This window comes from Vittaforma corneae (genome assembly GCF_000231115.1).
Source record: "Vittaforma corneae ATCC 50505 unplaced genomic scaffold supercont1.3, whole genome shotgun sequence".
Taxonomy (NCBI): domain Eukaryota; kingdom Fungi; phylum Microsporidia; family Nosematidae; genus Vittaforma; species Vittaforma corneae.
Window position 1 is genome coordinate 54,963 of NW_006889836.1, and position 18,706 is coordinate 73,668.

Genomic DNA, 18,706 nt, shown 5'->3' on the forward strand with positions numbered 1-18,706 from the left:
TTTTTTCTGTTCTCTGGGATCACTGTTGAATGTATTTTTGTTCTCTCCCTGAATGGAAAATTTAGAAGACGACAATACCAAGATTTTCCTGAACAAGAAGGGATTGAGAAACATGCCTCCTATCTCAAGTGAAGTGAAGCATTTGGAGGCTAGGAGAAACATGATAGAAAGCTTGGCTTTTCCCAGATATTCAGAACTTGAGTATTTGGACGTTTCAGATAATGTAATAAGCTCTATGAATCCCATTTCAGGACTTAAAAAGTTAAAGATTCTTGATATGGGTTATAATTTAATTCAACACATACCAAAGCTTGAGCTGCCATCCCTAAACGAGCTGTATCTGATGTCAAATGATATCTGCAGGATCGAAAATATGGATTTTGAAGAATTAACAAAATGTGATCTGGCAAACAACGAACTCAAAACATTGGATGGCATTAGGTGTTTGAAGCTTGAAGAGGGATATTTTGGTGCCAACCATATAAGTTGCATTCCTGATTTGAAGCATCTACAACAGTTGAAAATTTTAGATCTACAGTACAATAAGTTGGACGAGGTTGATTGTACTCTACTTCCAAGGAGTATTGAAGTGTTGCTTTTAAACAACAACAAGGGACTGACAAAGCTACACAACTTAGATTATCTTGGAAACTTAAAATTACTTGGAATCAAGAATACAAAGGTCGCTGGGGACTAAATTAGATGGGAGATTTGAAATTTGGTAAATTAATGAGGTATTAAATGTAAACCAAATATACAATGTTGTGCAAGTTTCATTTAATGATGTAATGCTATTTTTATACCTAGCTTCTTACTTTGCACAGATGTTTTTATCAATGTAGACTCATTGTCTCTTTTGATAGAGTTTTTTTTCACCTGCAAAGTACATTCCAACTTTGAATCCTAATTTGTTGTAAAAGTGATTCTTGCTTGTTCTTAATGTTTCATTTGTATTGCAATGGGAATCAAAGAGACCCTTTTGCTGCACCGGATGCTCATAGGCTATGTTTGTCAATGTAAAATCTGTTGGATGTAATTTGAAGTGATTTTCGTCTTCTGAGCTTGACCAGCCAGGCATGGGGAATGAAAGGGATGCATGATGAAATAGCAGCAGCATTGGAGTAGCAAAGCCAGGGATCCAATAACTTGGAATTTTAAAATGTATCTTAGAGGATAGCTAATGCTGAGGAATTATCTACTTTATTTACCATCAAGACAGCAATATAATACAAGCATATCACTGCATAGTTAAGCAGCGCACTGCAGTGGCACAGCACTACAAGCACAGTCATCATTAGCAATATGCCGGCTGGACAATGAAGAGACGTAACACTTTAAAACACAAAAACAATTATCTCGCGAGAGAACCAAAAACTACAACAAACAAAGTGAAAACACTTCACCACAATACTATATTTATTTAGAATCCCATATACTTAGTTCCTAATCTCTTCAGGGCATATATAACATCCTGACAGTTAATTGTCTTTCTCTTGCTGTGTGAGCAGTAGATTCTACAGCTGTCCAAGAGTGTGGTGAGATAGTTGACTGCTGCATCATTGACTTCTGGGAAGCAGCCAGCACCCACTCTAGGTACACCTGCCCTACGAGCGAGTCTCCTGATTGCTGGTCCACTGATTTTGCTGCTGCTTGATGGTTGCTTTCTGTGTCGCTTTGCAACACCCTTTGCTCCTTTTGCTCCCTTACCGCGTCCTGCCATTGGGGTTCCCAATTTTTCTGTATTTATAATTTTTGGAGGGATATTTTTGCGGGAAATGGGCTGTTTGGCGGGAAATGGATCTTCCAAGGGCTATTTGCCTCCTGATGGTGAAGAGATGTTGTGTAATTTTTGAGAGAAGCGCATAAAATCAAAAAATTAAAAATAGATAAAACCCGAAAAGAATGCAGATTTTGGACTTAAAAATAAGCTATAAATAAATTTAGACAGTTCAAGATCTACATCATCTAAGACAAGAGATTTTATACTTTTGGTTATTGGTCAAAGACCGGTATAAATGGTGGCACTTAACTAAAATTGGCAAATGAGTCCTGACAGTCTTCACTGTGCCTGTTTGGAGAGCTATTGCTAGTTTTCCACACGATAAGCTATGTGATATTAAAGACAGCCGTGTTGAAAATACAGCGAGGATGAGAAATATTGCCGATCTAACATGGCTTCGGCATGATCTTATCTGTAAATTCTTAGATAAATGTTCTAAAATTTACTCATTCCTACTCACAAATTCTAAAAGGAAAATTGGAAATGGAGGGAAAGTTTCCCGCCTAAAACTACTTAAACACTTTTCATTCCAACCCCATGGCTAGAGTTAAGCAACTTGAAGTTAGAGCAGGTGGTAAAAAACCAGCAAGAGTAGCCACAGGAAAATCTACGCCCAGTACTCTCTCACAGACAAAGACTAAGTTTAGACCTGGCGCAGTGGCACTCAGAGAGATACGAAAATACCAGAAGTCCAGTGATCTTCTCATACGAAAGAGACCATTCCAAAGACTAGTTAGGCATTTGACATCTTTCAACGATGAACTGAGATTCCAGTCAGCAGCATTGGTTATTTTCCAGGAGGCTGCAGAGAATTTCTTAACAGGTCTCCTTGAAGATGCATATAGATGTGCTGTGCATGCAAAGAGGGTAACTCTGCTTCCTAGAGATATTGTGCTTGTTTATAAAATCAAGTATTCAAAGTATTTTAATACCGCGATGGTCTGATGAGTAAATAAATATCTTGTGATATGGCTGACAACATCTTATGTTGTATATTCAATGAATCACACTCATCAAAATAGTCAGCGATACCACCATTTGCTTGGTGAAGTATGCTGTTCACAGTGTGAATTTTTTTTTAAATTTTCTAAGAGTATCGATTGCCAATATTAAAACTGCAGAACCTGCTGGGAAAAGTAACGACAGCAAATTTGGTCGTTTGATCAACAAAAACGTTTCAAAGAACGGTGCGAAAATAATAAGAGTGGAAAGTGCTATGCCGATTATTGTGAATACGACTATCTTGAAGTTTTTAAAGAATCTTTGAAAAAAATATTCTTTGTCACGTCGACATACAAGCATGTTTGCAAACTGGCAGACCATTAACCCAAGAAAATACGTGCTTTGTCCTCTAAATACAATAGCGAGCTGCTCCTCATAGTCTATTATGCTCCCATCAGCTAATCTAAGATCTGGTGATTTGTATTGAAAATATGTATTTGCCGAGAAGAACATTTTTGAAAAAGGAATGTTGTTTGAGTATAGCACCGAATAAAAGGCTAGCTCACACCCAATTGATGAGATTAATCCCGCTTCGATAATTGACCAGGAAAGGATAGTTGTGCTGTACATTATGCCGTTACTCAATACACCCATCATGTCGCGAATAAAACGTTTAAACTTCTGGATTGGTCCCAGCTCTTCAGCTAAATTTCCCAATGACCAAGCATTGTTTTTGCACTGCCTCGGTGGCTCTAGCAAAAGATTAAATTCGGGGTCTTCAAATGAAAAAAACACTGCTGGAATCACCTCGACTAGATAATTCAAAAATATAAGTAAAATAGGCGACAGCGGCATTGGCGTTCCTAGGACGACATAAAGAACAAAAGGCAATAACTGTGGACTAATGTGCATGAGAATATACCTAATCGACTTCTGCAAGTTGATAAAAAACAGCCTGCCCTCTTCGAGGCTATAAATAATATCATCAAATTTCTGAGGATTGAAAACCATAGAGCTCGCTTCTTTGCAAATACGACTTGAATCCTGAAAACAGACACCAATATCTGATTTGCTTAGAGCACGCGAATCGTCCATCTGTGACCCGACAAAACACACAACCTCACCGTTCTGCTGTAAATCATTCACAACTTCAGACTTTGAGTCCGCATTACATCTGTAAATGATAAACTTGTCTCTTTGGATAAACAGTCTTTTTAATTCTGCATCAAAGTTCATATACTGCTCTGCTTTTATTATATGGCCCGTCGCAGGCTCATCTATTTTTAGAAATTGGTCATCTCTTACAAACTTCTCTCTAAGACCCAGAATGTTTCTGCTTGAGTTCAGCTTATTCTCCGAATGTGTGTCTGTGGCTATTGAAAATTTAATGCCTGCATTTTTGAAAATATTTGATACCAGTGGTAAATCAGATTCTGGCATCTCTTGCAAAAAATACACACAAACAAATGTCAATCCTTTCATTTTAAACGTCTGCTCGTTCTTGCCAAATGATCGATAGGCCAATGCAACACTATCATACCCTTCAATTTTCATTTTGTGGTGCAATGTTATAGTTTTCATTTTTTTGCTGAAAATAAGCTTTTTCTTGTTCTGGTCTACGAAAGACTTGTTACATACCTTTAAAACCGATTCTACAGAGCCGGTCACATAGATTGATTTAAAATCACTTTCATCCACAATTGTGCCATTTAGATCTTTCAACCTTACATCCTTGATCTTTGTGGCAACACGAGTGTGGTTGGCAAAATACTTGCAACAAATATCTCCCAGTGTTTCTAATGGAAGATAATAAGCTCTGTTATGGTGCTGGTCTTTTGATGAGCTTATTAGTTTTGTCATATACCCTATTTTCTGTAGAAATGATAACGAATCTTCATTTTTATCAATAAATGCTAATTCAACATCAATCAGATCCTGCCCATTGTACACATATGAGCATGCAATATTTTCACTAGGAACAAGTGCGCTTTTCTCGGCAAGTATTCTCGTGACCAATCCTAGTTTTTCAATAGATGCAACGTCTCTAATATAAATATTCTTTTCGCTTAATTTTGAACCTGCGGAGAATAGCAGCAGCTTAACAGTAGACGGAATTCCCTCAGGGATCAACGTAATTAAGACCGACACCGTGAGATCAACAGCATTGAAGAAGGTTATTCCTGTTGTCAGGCCGATCAGAATCAAAGCCATACTCAACAGTAATCCAAAAACCAATGAGCCTACAAAAAACAAAGTCATTTCTGAGTATAGTTCACTTTGGTATTTCCTTTTATAAAACATATTTCTGTAGATTTCAGCAATTTTTGTATCGTTTCCAATTCGGACAACTACAGCCTTGCCCCTTCCACCTACAATTCTATCTGAGCTCAAAACGACATTATCTGATTCTTCAAAAATATCTTTGTGCTTTGTATGTGTTCTTTTGAGGTTCTTCACGCCAAGCTGGCCGATGCTTCGCTCTATTTCAACATTGTTTGACTTCACAAGAATGGCATCAGCTCCCACAGTATCTCCCTTTTTCAAATCCAAAACATCTCCAGTTTTAATTAATTCCCTGTCTATATGAACAATATGATCTTCGTTAACGATCCGGCAATCATGCGAGTCTAGCCGTTGTTTGTAAATTCCATTGATTTTTGACTCTTCAAACACTTCAAAGATCGTTTTAACAGCCATTATGCAAAGTGTAGACAAGAATACCAACAGGTGGCATGTTTCCTCCTCATTAAATTCGTAAACAACGACTAGAAATGCAGCGCATAGCAGAGAAAGCATATTCACGGGTTCTAGAATTGTTCCAAATGCTAGATGCATCAAGGAATAGTCTCTTTTTGGAAAAATAATATTATTGCCTCTCGAGGGATCATTTAGAACGACAGCATTATTAAGGGAAGCGTATGATTTTCTGCTTATTTCCAGGATTCCATATTTATCCAGGAGCTTTCTAATAGGTAGTTTGTGGTCGTTCATTCTTTTTCGTGTAAGGTCAAAAATACAATGTTAGCATATAAACAAACACGCAATGCACAGTTAATCTTGTTGTCCAGGCAATACTTTACAATTTTATTCAGCCCATGGAAGAGCATCAAGTTTAATGCATAATTATCAGAAGAATGTGTTGGAGAAGGTTTACCCGTTACAATAAAATAGTTTTGGTAACTCCGATTACCTTTCATTTATTAAAGCATCTTTGCAAAATTCGCTATATCGCCAATAAATCCAGTATTGTCAGAATATCACATTATTTGCCCTTAACTAAATGAGCTTGTAGGGCTCGAAACGGATGGCATCCTAACACTGGAATATAAGAAGGATTTTTGATACCATGTTTCGATATATTCGGCGTTCTAAATTTTGGCCATATTATATCATGTAGATTGTTTTTGTTCAGCGTCATAGTTTTTTACCAGTTGCAGATAATATTATTAAAGCAAGAGACAGACAGCTCTTGATTAGTCAACTGCACTATTTTATAAAAAATCTATCGTGCAGGCCTTAAATTGCGATTTGTATATTGATAATACATATTGTTTCCGAAAAGTTAGCCCAGATGAGCGAGATCATCTTGTTACAAACCCACATCGATTACATGCAGGACAATTTATCTCTGGATATAACAGCACCAACCATTACAATATTTGGAAATACAATGGACACTACTCCAATCCAAGTTAGGGTAGGGGACTTTATTCCCTATTTATACATTCAGCCATCAGTTGAAATTTCGGTAGACGCGCTTCAGAGCTTTATTTTAGGAAATTTTGCAAAGGCAAAGTGCCTGGGCATTGAAAAAGTGTACAAACAGAGTATTTATGGATACAGTGATAAGAAGTCAGTGTTTTACAAAGTATATTTCAACAACCCCAGCTCTTTCAGATCTGCCAAGGCATTTTTTGAAAACGGCATAACTTTGGAACAGAAAAAAGTCAAATTTAAAATATTCGAAAGCAACTTCCCGTACATTTTAAGATTTATGAATGATCTCAACCTGTCGGGTATGAGCTATCTTAGGGTGAGGAATTATAAAACAGAGTCTACAGATCCTTTTGTAATTTCTACCGAATCTTCGTTTATTGAACAGCTACCATTTGAAGGAGAATATAATAAAAGTTATACCATTGAAAATTTTAAGCTTTGATATTGAATGCTGCTCAGAAACACAATCCTTTCCCGATTCTAAAAAGGATCCTATCATTCAAATAGGAAACAGTGTTGGAAGATATGGCGTTTCAGGGCTCTCAAGAACCATATTTTGTCTGAAAGAGACTGCAAGCATTCCTAATTCCAATGTTTACTGGTTCGAGACGGAAGAAGAGTTGCTAAATGCTTGGAGAGAATATTTTCTTGAAACGAACCCCGATATCGTAATTGGATATAATATTAAAAGCTTTGATTTTTCATACATTCTTGACAGAGCTGAAATATTGAGGCTAAAGGATTTTGGAAGACTTGGAAGAACTGATAAAGTTAGCAGAGTTGTTAATAGACAGCAGTCCTCGAAGATGTTTGGTACCTTTGATGCAAAGGACATCAATATTGAAGGCAGGCTGATTTTTGATCTACTTCACGTAATAAGAAGAGACCATAAATTAAGAAGCTACTCTTTAAACTCTGTTTCTGTCCATTTTCTAGGAGACCAGAAGGAAGATGTGCCACCATCTTCGATGTTTGACCTACAAAATGGCAATAAAGAGACAAGGGCCAGAATAGCATCGTACTGTTTGCATGACACATATCTACCAATGCAGATTTTTGATAAGCTGAATGTTCTCATAAATTATTCGGAGCTTTCCAGGGCAACATATGTTCCTATTGATTTTTTCTCAACTCGGGGCACCTCTATTAAGGTTCTAACGCAGATATACAGAGAGTCCTCGAAGCATGGCTACCTCATTCCGGACGTAGAAGTAACAGATGAGTATGTTCCATATGAGGGCGGATTTGTCATGGATCCAATAAGAGGATTTTATAGCGACCCTATCACTGTACTAGACTTTACGTCACTTTATCCATCGATCATGATCAGTAAAAACCTATGCTATACAACCTTGCTCACAAAAGAGCAGTATGACAAGGTCGGAGGCATAAAAACACCCACTAACAATTACTTTTGTTCTGCAAGCACTAAAGAAGGTATCCTGCCTCAAGTTTTGCGAAATCTGTTAAAAGCAAGAAAAGAAGCTAAGGCGTTGTTCAAAGCATCTACAGATCCCATTATTAAGAGGAGTCTTGATGCAAGACAATATGCTCTGAAGATTTGTGCCAATTCACTGTACGGATTTACAGGTGCAACCGTAGGTCAGCTGCCCTGCATTGAGATTTCCCAGAGCACAACCGCCTTTTGGTAGAGACATGATATCAATGACAAAGAAATTGATTGAAGACAATTTCAATCTTAAAAATGGATTTACGCATGATGCGCAGGTTATTTATGGCGATACTGATTCTGTGATGATTAATTTTTCTGAAAAGGACCTGGAAAAGGTTTTTGAAATATCCAAAAAAGTGAGTCAGTTTGTATCCGACAAATTTGAAAAGCCCATCTCACTGGAATTTGAAAAAGTCTATAGTCCCTATCTTCTTATCAATAAAAAAAGATATGCTGGACTGGTTTACACAAATCCACAAAAGCCAGACAAAATTGACACAAAAGGAATTGAAACTGTTCGAAGAGATAATTGTGAGCTGGTCAAAACCGTTATTGAGAATTGCCTGAACAAGATTCTCTTTGAAAAGAATCTTGAGGCTGCCAAGAACTATGTGAAAGATGTTGTTAGGGATTTGTACACCGACCAGATTGATTTAAGCCAGTTAGTCATTTCCAAAACATTTACAAAAAGCAATTACACGACAAAACAAGCACACACCGAGCTTGCAGAGAAGCTTAGAAAACGCGGAATAAGTGTTGGAATTGGCGATCGCATTCCCTATGTCATTGTAAAAGGAGATAAGAAAATGGCAGCATATGAAAAGAGTGAGGATCCAGTCTATGTTCTTGAAAACAACCTCCCAATTGACAAGGAGTATTACATTGAACAGCAGCTTGTCAAACCTGTGCAAAGATTATTTGAGCCGGTGATGGAGAATGTTTCTTCGCTGTTCCATGGCGAACACACAAAAGTAATATCCAGTGGTGTAACAATGCAAGGGCCAATGAATATGTTTGTAAAAACAAAAGATGAGTGTGTTGGATGCAAGAAGCCCGGCACAATACTTTGTGCTGCATGCCGTCCGAATTTCCCCAGCTTATTCATGGCCATTCAACACCAGTTCAATGAAAAAACAAAAAAATTTAATAATTGCTGGGTGGAATGCCAAAGATGTATGGGAAGTGTTGTAAACGAAGTGCTTTGTGTCAATCGGGTTTGTCCTATTTTCTATATGAGAACAAAAGTTAAAAAGGAACTGGAGCCGTTGGAGGAAAAGCTTCGGAAGTTGCGAAGCGTTTCGTGGTAAGAATATTAAATAGTTCAAAAATACCCACTTTATCTGTCCGATGCCAAATTCTAAAGTTCTGCATTATCAAGTAGTATTTCAGTGATCGTCTCGAGGCAGTACTACAAAACATGTGCTTAATTTGTTTTAAAAGTAGATTTTCAACAGACCTTTCTATTTATGTCAATAATCAAAGACACTGACGACTATGAGAAGTCGTTCGTCGTAAAGTACTTGAAAACGCAAGCCGATAAAAAGATCGCGGAGTTAGAATCAAAGCTTGAAAACACCACAGACTCGTTCAAAAGATTACAAATTAGAAGAGAAATAAAAGTTGTTGAGCAAGCATTAGAGCTTGAGCTTAAAAAGCTAGACGGAGAAGAACAAACAATAGAAATGTTTGAGCTGGGATCCAAAGCTAAGGAAATTGGTGTTTTTGTGCATAATGATGCATTTATTTACGGTAATTTTAGAATTCCGATGAATGCTTGGAATTATTTATTTGATTATCAAAAGCTAGGTGTTATGTGGATGCTTGATCTGTTTGAGCTAGAGAAAGGGGGCATCTTGGCCGATGAAATGGGCCTTGGCAAAACCATACAGGTTTGCACAGCAATAGTATCACTTTTTTATTCAAAAAAAGCAGAACAATTCTTGATTTTGGCACCGGCAACAATTATTGATCACTGGGTTGATCAGCTGAGAAAGCTTGAGCCTTGTCCGAAGATATACAAAAAGTTGTCTATTAAAAGCAAAGGCATTTTTGTGCTTAGCTATGAATCATTTAGACTATGCAATATACTACCAACGTTTGATGTTGTGTTTCTTGATGAAGGCCATAAAATCAAAAACAAAGAGTCGCTAATATCGCAGTCGGCGAAGAGAATGCAAGCAAGATGCCGTTTTGTAATAACAGGCACTCCAATACAAAACAATCTTGCAGAATTATGGTCTATTTTTGACTTCGTAAATCCAAATGTGCTTGGATCATACTCTACCTTCCAGGATGAATTTGAAAGGAAGATAAAGCATTGTAAAACCGAAAAAGAAAAACAGATATCATACCAATATTCAGTTATGCTGAGATCAATCATAGAACCGTTTATACTCCGGAGAATGAAGGCATCTGTCAATCACATTCTGCCCAGTAAGCTTGATAAAGTAATTTTTATTAGCCTAACAGATAAACAACTGCAAATGTACTTAGAGGCTTTGAAGTCAAAGAAATTTGAAATATTGATTAAAAGCGGGTTTGGATCAAAGGGCAGTTTGCTTAGCGCATTGGTATATCTAAGAAAGATCTGCAACCATCCGTTACTCGTGGGTGAAAAGCCATTCGTAGAGTATAGCCACAGCGACTCTTCAGACTCAGGCAATCCCGATTTACAAAATGCCAGTGTTAATCAGCTTATTAATGACTCGTCCAAGCTAAAAGTTACGTTTGATATGCTTGACCAATGGTACAGCGAAAAGAATCGCGTTCTGCTATTTTTCCAAACATATAAAATGCTTCAAATAGCCAAAATGGGAATATCAAGCTTTAGACCTGATTTCAAATTTATTGAAATGTCAGGAAAAACACCAACATCAAAAAGATCCACAATAATCAACACATTCAACAATGACCATAGCTATTTTATTTTTCTACTTACCACACGTGTTGGTGGGCTAGGATTAAATTTAACTGGCGCCAACAGAATAGTCATATATGATCCAGATTGGAACCCATCGACGGACAGTCAAGCCAAGGAGAGAATATATCGATATGGACAAAAATCTAAAGTTGAAATTTACAGACTGGTCTGTAGAGATACTATTGAAGAAAAAATATATCAGAAACAGATTTATAAAGACTGTTTGAGCAAAAAGATTCTATCAAACCCCAATGCCAACTTTGATCGAGACTATTTCCTGGATCTCTTTGATATCCATTCAAGCTTCAAGAAAGATGCACAGGTAGCCGAAAGCAAGGAATTTACAGTTGAAAACGATGAGCTGGTGAGTATAAAAGAGGAGGACAAGAGAGATTTCAATATTTTCAAGGCACTAAACTCAAAGACCGCATTGACAGGGAAGGAATTAATTGACTACATTAAAAGACGTGAAAGCAACTTAAGTGAATAATGGAGCCATACATGTAGTTTATAATGATTTAGTAATATTACTCATGCATAGAAGCCCCGTCTATCAATCTAATATTGCCATATAATATTTTACCTAGGTGTCTAGCAATTACTGTCTGGCTGCAATTACAGGTTATGCTTAGGTATTAATCAGATGAAATTGCACACATTTGGTAGTGGTATCAGCTCTGCACAGACTCGCAAGTATCAATGGCTATTTCAAATAAAATAAAAAAGCTGTGTTTATTCATCAAATAATGGATAGAGTATCTCTAATCCTCTTCTGCTTATTGTCTGCCTTATATCCTCTGGCATCACAATCTTTCGTTTGTTCTCATTGCAAATCTCAGTAGCCTCTTTAAGAAGCCCGACAATAAAGCACTCTGTTTTCTGAGCTATTGACTCCGCTATTTCACCTGAAAGCTTCATGTTCAGCATTTCTGCCTGCTTTTGGACATCCTTGACTACGCCTTTGCACGTGCTCATGCTAGATTCAAAATTTTCAGTTTTATTTATAGCCCATGGATGAACACGAAATAACCAATCGACTGGCAATAACAAATTTGGACTTTGATTCAGTGAATCTTTCGACAATTTTTAGAATATTTGAATCAGTGATTGGACCCAGTATAGTAAGGATTTCGCTGTTTGGAACGGAGCGAAGTCAGCAATATGCTATTGCTGAGTTCACCGATAAAAGACATGCAAAGGATGCATATGATTCTATTGATGGTCTTGAGATTGAGGCTACGGGAAATATTTTTGATCTTAGCTTTGTTCCGGCTGACTTTAAAGGCGATACTTTGCTAGACGACTGCAGCAACCCATGTGGCTATGAAAATACAAACAAAGCCAACAAAAGATGCAGTATGGATGAAAGTCTAGATACAATTATCTGATGAGTTAGAAACTAGTATTCATATTCCAGACGAATTTAAAACTTGGCCTGAAGAGAAAACAGAAGGACTAAGTCTTAAAAAACAGATAATTTCCGAAGACAGCAGTGCAATCAATATTTCCAAAACACTCAAAAATAAGGAACACAAGAAAGAACCAGACGACTTTGGTTTTGATATTAAGGACAGTAGATTTCAAAGTTTATTTGATGACGATGACTTCATAATCGATGCGTCTAACAAGAAGAGTAAGCAACAGCAAGTTTCAAGGATGATTATAGAGGAAAGACAGAAGAGAAGGTGCGAGTAAGGATGATACACTTTTCCTTCTTACAAATAAATTAAAACGTATTAAAAACATGGCATAATGGGCATTTTCTGCTATATTTCTCTTAAATATGTCATCCTATCTACAATGAGTGATGTATTTTTAATTTAAAGCCTATTTAGTTTGCTATTATAATATTTTTATATAGATGGCCCTCAGAGAAGTGAAGCAATGATTGTAAATGATTTCGCAAAAGAAGTAAATCAGACCAGAAGTAGAGAACTTTTAGACGCTCTTCGCACAGTACTTGAACTGCAAGACGAAATCAAAGAGTTTATTGGTTCACACCCAGTCACCCTATCTCAGGAAGCTATTGAGTATCTTTTGAATGAGGACTACTTGGTTTGTGAAAAAACAGATGGAATACGAGTGATGCTATTTGTATTTGAGGGTTTTATCTACTTTTACGATCGAAAGAACAGATTCTACCAGACTGATCTCCTTTTCAATGCACCTTATATATTTTTATTTGACGGGGAAATGTATCTAGAAAAAGGTAGAAATGATAAATACATTTTTTCTATGTTTGATTGCCTGATTTATGACTCAAGATCTAGAATTCACTCAGATCTCAATAAAAGATTGTGGTATTGCTTTCAGTTTGAAAAGATTGTACAGAAAGGTTTTATTAAGCGCAAGAATGACTCAATCCTTAAGAGCTTCTACATCGCTGGAAAGCCAATGTACAAGAGCTATTCATTTCCACAGATATTGGACAGCATTTCTAAACTTTTGCATGAAAACGACGGGCTGATATTTACGCCAGTAAATGAACCATATTTGCTTTGTGCAAGATCAAAGATCTTCAAATGGAAACCTCCACACCTCAATACTATTGATTTTTTAATCAAGAAGACAATAAATTCAGGCATACTTTCGCTCTTTTGTAACGTCTCTGGCCAGCAGATGGACATTTTAGAGAAAATGAATTTCCGAGATACGTTTGTCTTCTTTGACTTCTATTTTACCGATGATGAGACCATTGACTTGGACAATAAAATTGGAGAGTTTACCTTTGATTTCGAAAAGGAAGTAATCAACATTGATGATCTCACACTCCAAACTGGTGGATGGTGTTTACACAGGATCAGGTCTGATAAAAACACACCAAACAATATTAAAATAGTATTAGATACATTTGATTCACTGAAGGAATCAGTTAAGGAAGAAGACTTGAAGAAACATCAGGAACAGATGATGAAAGCATATAAAGAAAGAGCAAGTAGCCAAACTATCGTTTCTGACAAATAGAAGAAGTTGTGCATATAAAATAAGGAATAGTAAAGTAATTATTAAGACATTAGCACAATTAAATCTTGACGAACAAATGTTAGCTTGGCAAGCTTTATTTATGTACTAACTAAAGTAGACATAAATGAATACTGCTAGCACCTTATGTGTTTCTTATAACTAAATACTTTTTGAAAGATTAGCTTAACAATAATTTATATAGCGAAACTTTAATGTGCCTTATATAGACTAACCATAATCTTGTCTTCATTGAAAGGATACTCGCCTTCGCCTACCAATTGCCCTTTATTGCCAAACAGCACATCAGAATAAGTAGAACTAACAACCCGTTTCATGTAATCATTATCAATAAAAACATTGACTTTATCATTCATTGTCAATCCACAGCCTTTTCTCATCTTCTGAACAAACGAGTAAAATTCTCTTGCATCGGCCAGTTCAACTATCGAATCGTTAATTTCAGTATCGAGGATAATTCCAAAATCATCGTTGACACTGGAATTGTTAAGATCAACAAACTCCTTGGAAACCAGCAAGTCGGAGTTAGAAATGACTACTCCATCAACCTCCAATGGATTCTTGGAGATTGCAAAAACTTGGTCTTCAGTCAAGCCTCTGATAGCCTCAATCTTCCTTTTCATGCTTGCCGGGTCCTTTTTAAGATTATCAAAAAATGGTTTAGCTGTAATAATATACTTGTACTTAGTCTCATTTTCAAACAGGAGATCAAGCAAGTTACATTCGTTCTGTATGACTTCCGTATAGTTGCTTAGTAGTGATCTTAGTTCTTCGTTGCAAACAACAGTTGCTGATTTAAGAGGCCTTTTAAGCTTCAGTCTCAGCTTTTCTCTCATTTGGCGAATGCTCTCAATGACCTTCTTTGCCTGGTTGAATGGATGCTTAGAGAAAGCTTTAACCAATGGATACATGCATTGATGTACAGAAACAGGATCCGATGAATCCTTTACACTCTGATAGCAATATTCAGAAAAAAACGGCACAAATGGAGCCATGACAATTGAAAACTCTTTCAACAGTTTTGTAAACAGTTTGGATCCATTTCTAAGGGCTCTTCTGTTAATTCTAATGTACCAATTGCTTAAATCATCAACAAACTTGATGGCTAAATTGAGAACAGGATTCAATCTATACTTTTTCATTGAATCAACAACATTAAAGCAGAAAGCGTTGAAAGATGAAAGTATCCAAGAATCCATTTCAGTGGTGCAATCACCTTCCGAACACTCCTTCAAAAAACTAAGTGAGTTGTACCAGGGAAGCAAAAACACCTTAAGGACCTCCCTAACGCCGCCTTCAGAAAATCTAAGATTATCAGCTTCAACAACAGGAGAGCTGAACAGGTATAATCTCAGCGAATCAGCACCATAAGTGTTAAAAATAAATGCTGGATCGGGATAGTTCTTTAATCTTTTAGACATTTTCTTCCCATCTTCAGCCAACACTATTCCATTCACAATCACGTTTCTGAAGGCCGGCTTATTGAAAAGCAGTGTCGAAATGACATGCAACGTGTAAAACCATCCTCTGGTTTGGTCTAAGCCCTCACCAATAAAATCTGCAGGAAATCCATCTTTTCTCAAATAGCCATCATCATCTTTAATTTTAATATCGCTAATCTTCGATCCAATATTTTTACATGAAAATGGCCAATGCGACTGAGAATATGGCATAGAGCCAGACTCAAACCAACAATCTAGGACTTCTTCAATTCTTCGATATGTCTTTCCATTCATTTGTATGACAACATCATCAACAAATTGTCTGTGAAGATCCTCGATTTTTCTTCCCGAAAGACATTCAAGTTCGGCAACAGAGCCCACACAGATCATGTCAGAATAGTCGTCGGTAGTCCAAACCGGCAATGGCGTTCCCCAGAACCTATTCCTCGAAATTGACCAATCCCTTGCTTGCGCTAGCCAATTGTGGAATCTCTTGTATTTAATGTCCTCAGGCACCCAATGGATTTCTTCGTTACAACGCAATAGTTGGTCATGATGGTCTTGCACGCGAATAAACCAATTTGGCACAATTTTGTATATCAAGGGTGTATCACTGCGCCAGCAAAATGGATATGAATGTACAATTCTAGCATTCATCAGAACTCTCTCATTTATATCTTTTAAAATTATCTTATCTAGATCCTTAATATAAATGCCTTTATATTTTCCCAGGGTAAACTTACCATTTTCATCAACAGGACATGGAACCTCATCATTCTGCTTGATCAATCCTTTTGCAACAAACGTCTTATAGTCATCTTCTCCAAATGCTGGCGCACAGTGGACTATTGCTGTTCCATTACAGTCAGAAACAAAATCCGCCGAAACAACTCTGAAAAAGTTTTTGGCTCGGAGATGCTCAAAGAAGTCAAAAGGCTGAGAGTATTCTAAACCAACCAATTCAGAGCCCAAAATACCATCAACAATCTTGTAATCCTTGAAGTATTCTGAAATCCTATTTGTATGCATCACATAGAACTTTTCCTTATATTTAAAGATATCATACTTAAATCTCTCGTTAACAACCAGTCCACAGTTTGAGGGTAATGTCCAAGGTGTGGTAGTCCAGGCAACGAGACTAACTTCATATCCATTCAATGGTTTGAGTAGTGGAAATGCAATGAGAACTGATGGATCGCTAACATCGTTGTAATTTAAATTAGCCTCAAAATTGCTAAGTGATGTTTTGCATGCGGTACTAAAAGGCATAACCTGGTATCCTCGATATATCAAGTTTCTATCCCAAAGTTGTTTGAATATAAACCATGTAGACTCCATGAAAGCCTTGTCCATGGTCCTATACCCGCCCCTGAAATCAACCCATCTGCCCATCCTTGTGACTGTCTTTTCCCACTCGGACGAATACTTCATCACGATTGCCTTGCACTCATCATTGTACTTGGCTACCCCCATGTCTAAAACCTGTTGCCGATCAGTAATATTCAGCATTTTATCAATCTCGTATTCTACTGGTAGACCATGGCAATCCCAACCGAATCTTCTTTCTACATGAAAGCCTTGCTGATGCCAGAATCTCCCAACCGTGTCTTTGATCGAACCACTGAGAATGTGGCCATAATGTGGTAGTCCAGTAGCAAAGGGTGGTCCGTCATAGAATATATACTCTGGTTTGGTCTTTGAGTCTTCAAGAGACTGCTTAAATGAATCATTTGTCTCCCAGAACTTAATGACCTCTTCTTCTGCCTTTGGAAAGCTTATGTTCTTGGCAAACATGGACAAAAATTTTTGAAAAAATTCATGCTTACATCAAGCTTAAAAAAGTTGTGTACGACTGAATGGCTATATATAGTCTTGCTTAGATTCGCTGTTCTCTTCGTGTTCAGATAACTTTTCATATCTTGTATGGCTGTTAAATCTCTTAGTGGTATGCATTTGAACATTTACGTCTAAAAGTTCTAAATGCGATGTGCTAAACGCCTACAAATATATTTACAGCAAAGGATTTAAAATTACTACTCCTGCTTCTAGGTCCTGGTCCCACAGTAGCTCCAAATTTTAATAAAGCGCACACAATTGTTGTAATACAGCTATGAACAATGTCTATCTTGCTAATTTTTGTATTTAAAGTGAACTTACTATAGTGCATTGTAGCATAGTTCAAGTATTACTCTTTCATATTATTTATTAGGATGGTTATTACAATATTTCCAATAGTCTTGTATGTTATGCATATTTTCTTTTAACTTACCATGCATCTTTCTTTTCATTACTGATCTTTCATATAAAATACTAATATGGTAGTGATCCTTAGATAAACAAGCTGCAAAATTTTTACCGATTGCAAGAATGACATCTGAATTTGAAAATAATAAGATGGCCGGCGAATATTCAAGTAAGGGGAAAAAGTGCAAAAAATGCTGTCAAACAGGACTACATTTGACAAAAAATGGAACATGCATACAGGCCATGAGGCCTTTTAGCTCACTTGGTAATAGCAGCCAGCATGCATCCAACGAAAGCGAGTTTGTAAAATTAATACTTGAAAGTAAAGTAGAGAAAGGCCCACCAAGTTCTTTTGAAGACCACCAGGCTGATGTTCTTGAGATCGATTCAATCATACAACAGCTTGAGTCATGCTTTGAAAAGTAGCAGTACTGAGACTTCTGATATCGGAGTATGTCAATGAGCAAACTATGCACTTAATTGGCACTTATTTTGTACCTATACTTTGTCATCGTCAATCAATAAATTCGGTTTTAAAAGCTTATTTATTCTGAAATAGTAATTGTATAAAAGAAGTAATTAAAATGGCTTGGAGCATGTAATAAATAACAACTACAGTCTTTTATCTTCGTTTTCCAGCATTCTACACAATAGTGTATCATTGCCTTTTTACAATCTGTTTTATCAAATCAATTATATAATAGAAGTAGCATTTGGGAAATCTCTTATCTGTTTAGAAAAGTCTGCTCGTTTTTAAATTCTTTTGAAAATTTTTAAGCCATCGCGAGATGGATCCAAAGAATATTGAGCGGCATCTTATTTCTGAAAAGGACTGGAGTCTCAAGGGGGAAATCAGGGCAAGCGGCAGGCCAGTAAATTCATTGCTGAAGGCTGATGTAGACTTCGAAACTCGCCTCATCAACATTCCTATTACGAAGGACGAAAACTCTCTTATTTTTAAATACATTACACAACGATATAGAGAAAAGACATTTGATAACTACGAATTCAAGGAACTAAAGCCAAAGATTGAGGAAGAGGCCTATGATTTAGAGTTGATTGAGACAAACAAGGAGATTTTTGAGCTTTATGAGAAAATTGAGACCTCAATTAAAAAGATGTACTGTGGATCCTGATGGATAATGCAAGGCTGATAATATTTGCCGATCTTGTCGTTATAAATAAATTTGTGCCAGCACATTTTATGCAAATGAATTGAATTTACT

The 18,706-nt window shown here is 36.8% G+C and overlaps 14 protein-coding genes across 14 annotated transcripts; 10 read left to right on the plus strand and 4 right to left on the minus strand.

Moving 5' to 3' along the window:
- Positions 1-52: 52 nt before the first annotated feature.
- Positions 53-697, plus strand: VICG_00480 (uncharacterized protein; the record flags this gene model as incomplete). The annotated part of the gene is made up of 1 exon (XM_007603870.1): positions 53-697. The coding sequence occupies one exon, from the start codon at positions 53-55 to the stop codon at positions 695-697; it is 645 nt and encodes a 214-aa protein (XP_007603932.1).
- A 723-nt stretch (positions 698-1,420) lies between these two features.
- VICG_00481 (uncharacterized protein) lies at positions 1,421-1,720 on the minus strand (the record flags this gene model as incomplete). Its single annotated transcript, XM_007603871.1, has 1 exon — positions 1,421-1,720. The coding sequence occupies one exon, from the start codon at positions 1,718-1,720 to the stop codon at positions 1,421-1,423; it is 300 nt and encodes a 99-aa protein (XP_007603933.1).
- Positions 1,721-2,317: 597 nt separating this feature from the next.
- On the plus strand, positions 2,318-2,725 carry VICG_00482 (uncharacterized protein; the record flags this gene model as incomplete). The annotated part of the gene is made up of 1 exon (XM_007603872.1): positions 2,318-2,725. One exon carries the CDS (start codon positions 2,318-2,320, stop codon positions 2,723-2,725), a length of 408 nt encoding a protein of 135 aa, XP_007603934.1.
- A 114-nt stretch (positions 2,726-2,839) lies between these two features.
- On the minus strand, positions 2,840-5,713 carry VICG_00483 (HAD ATPase, P-type, family IC; the record flags this gene model as incomplete). Its single annotated transcript, XM_007603873.1, has 1 exon — positions 2,840-5,713. The coding sequence occupies one exon, from the start codon at positions 5,711-5,713 to the stop codon at positions 2,840-2,842; it is 2,874 nt and encodes a 957-aa protein (XP_007603935.1).
- Positions 5,714-6,332: 619 nt separating this feature from the next.
- On the plus strand, positions 6,333-6,881 carry VICG_00484 (uncharacterized protein; the record flags this gene model as incomplete). Its single annotated transcript, XM_007603874.1, has 1 exon — positions 6,333-6,881. The coding sequence occupies one exon, from the start codon at positions 6,333-6,335 to the stop codon at positions 6,879-6,881; it is 549 nt and encodes a 182-aa protein (XP_007603936.1).
- VICG_00485 (uncharacterized protein) lies at positions 6,832-8,091 on the plus strand (the record flags this gene model as incomplete). Its single annotated transcript, XM_007603875.1, has 1 exon — positions 6,832-8,091. One exon carries the CDS (start codon positions 6,832-6,834, stop codon positions 8,089-8,091), a length of 1,260 nt encoding a protein of 419 aa, XP_007603937.1.
- VICG_00486 (uncharacterized protein) lies at positions 8,057-9,199 on the plus strand (the record flags this gene model as incomplete). Its single annotated transcript, XM_007603876.1, has 1 exon — positions 8,057-9,199. The coding sequence occupies one exon, from the start codon at positions 8,057-8,059 to the stop codon at positions 9,197-9,199; it is 1,143 nt and encodes a 380-aa protein (XP_007603938.1).
- Positions 9,200-9,358: 159 nt separating this feature from the next.
- On the plus strand, positions 9,359-11,302 carry VICG_00487 (uncharacterized protein; the record flags this gene model as incomplete). The annotated part of the gene is made up of 1 exon (XM_007603877.1): positions 9,359-11,302. One exon carries the CDS (start codon positions 9,359-9,361, stop codon positions 11,300-11,302), a length of 1,944 nt encoding a protein of 647 aa, XP_007603939.1.
- Positions 11,303-11,544: 242 nt separating this feature from the next.
- VICG_00488 (uncharacterized protein) lies at positions 11,545-11,787 on the minus strand (the record flags this gene model as incomplete). The annotated part of the gene is made up of 1 exon (XM_007603878.1): positions 11,545-11,787. The coding sequence occupies one exon, from the start codon at positions 11,785-11,787 to the stop codon at positions 11,545-11,547; it is 243 nt and encodes an 80-aa protein (XP_007603940.1).
- A 35-nt stretch (positions 11,788-11,822) lies between these two features.
- Positions 11,823-12,200, plus strand: VICG_00489 (uncharacterized protein; the record flags this gene model as incomplete). The annotated part of the gene is made up of 1 exon (XM_007603879.1): positions 11,823-12,200. One exon carries the CDS (start codon positions 11,823-11,825, stop codon positions 12,198-12,200), a length of 378 nt encoding a protein of 125 aa, XP_007603941.1.
- A 496-nt stretch (positions 12,201-12,696) lies between these two features.
- On the plus strand, positions 12,697-13,776 carry VICG_00490 (uncharacterized protein; the record flags this gene model as incomplete). Its single annotated transcript, XM_007603880.1, has 1 exon — positions 12,697-13,776. The coding sequence occupies one exon, from the start codon at positions 12,697-12,699 to the stop codon at positions 13,774-13,776; it is 1,080 nt and encodes a 359-aa protein (XP_007603942.1).
- Positions 13,777-13,985: 209 nt separating this feature from the next.
- On the minus strand, positions 13,986-17,030 carry VICG_00491 (isoleucine-tRNA ligase; the record flags this gene model as incomplete). Its single annotated transcript, XM_007603881.1, has 1 exon — positions 13,986-17,030. One exon carries the CDS (start codon positions 17,028-17,030, stop codon positions 13,986-13,988), a length of 3,045 nt encoding a protein of 1,014 aa, XP_007603943.1.
- A 573-nt stretch (positions 17,031-17,603) lies between these two features.
- On the plus strand, positions 17,604-17,906 carry VICG_00492 (uncharacterized protein; the record flags this gene model as incomplete). The annotated part of the gene is made up of 1 exon (XM_007603882.1): positions 17,604-17,906. One exon carries the CDS (start codon positions 17,604-17,606, stop codon positions 17,904-17,906), a length of 303 nt encoding a protein of 100 aa, XP_007603944.1.
- A 362-nt stretch (positions 17,907-18,268) lies between these two features.
- Positions 18,269-18,616, plus strand: VICG_00493 (uncharacterized protein; the record flags this gene model as incomplete). Its single annotated transcript, XM_007603883.1, has 1 exon — positions 18,269-18,616. One exon carries the CDS (start codon positions 18,269-18,271, stop codon positions 18,614-18,616), a length of 348 nt encoding a protein of 115 aa, XP_007603945.1.
- Positions 18,617-18,706: the final 90 nt, after the last annotated feature.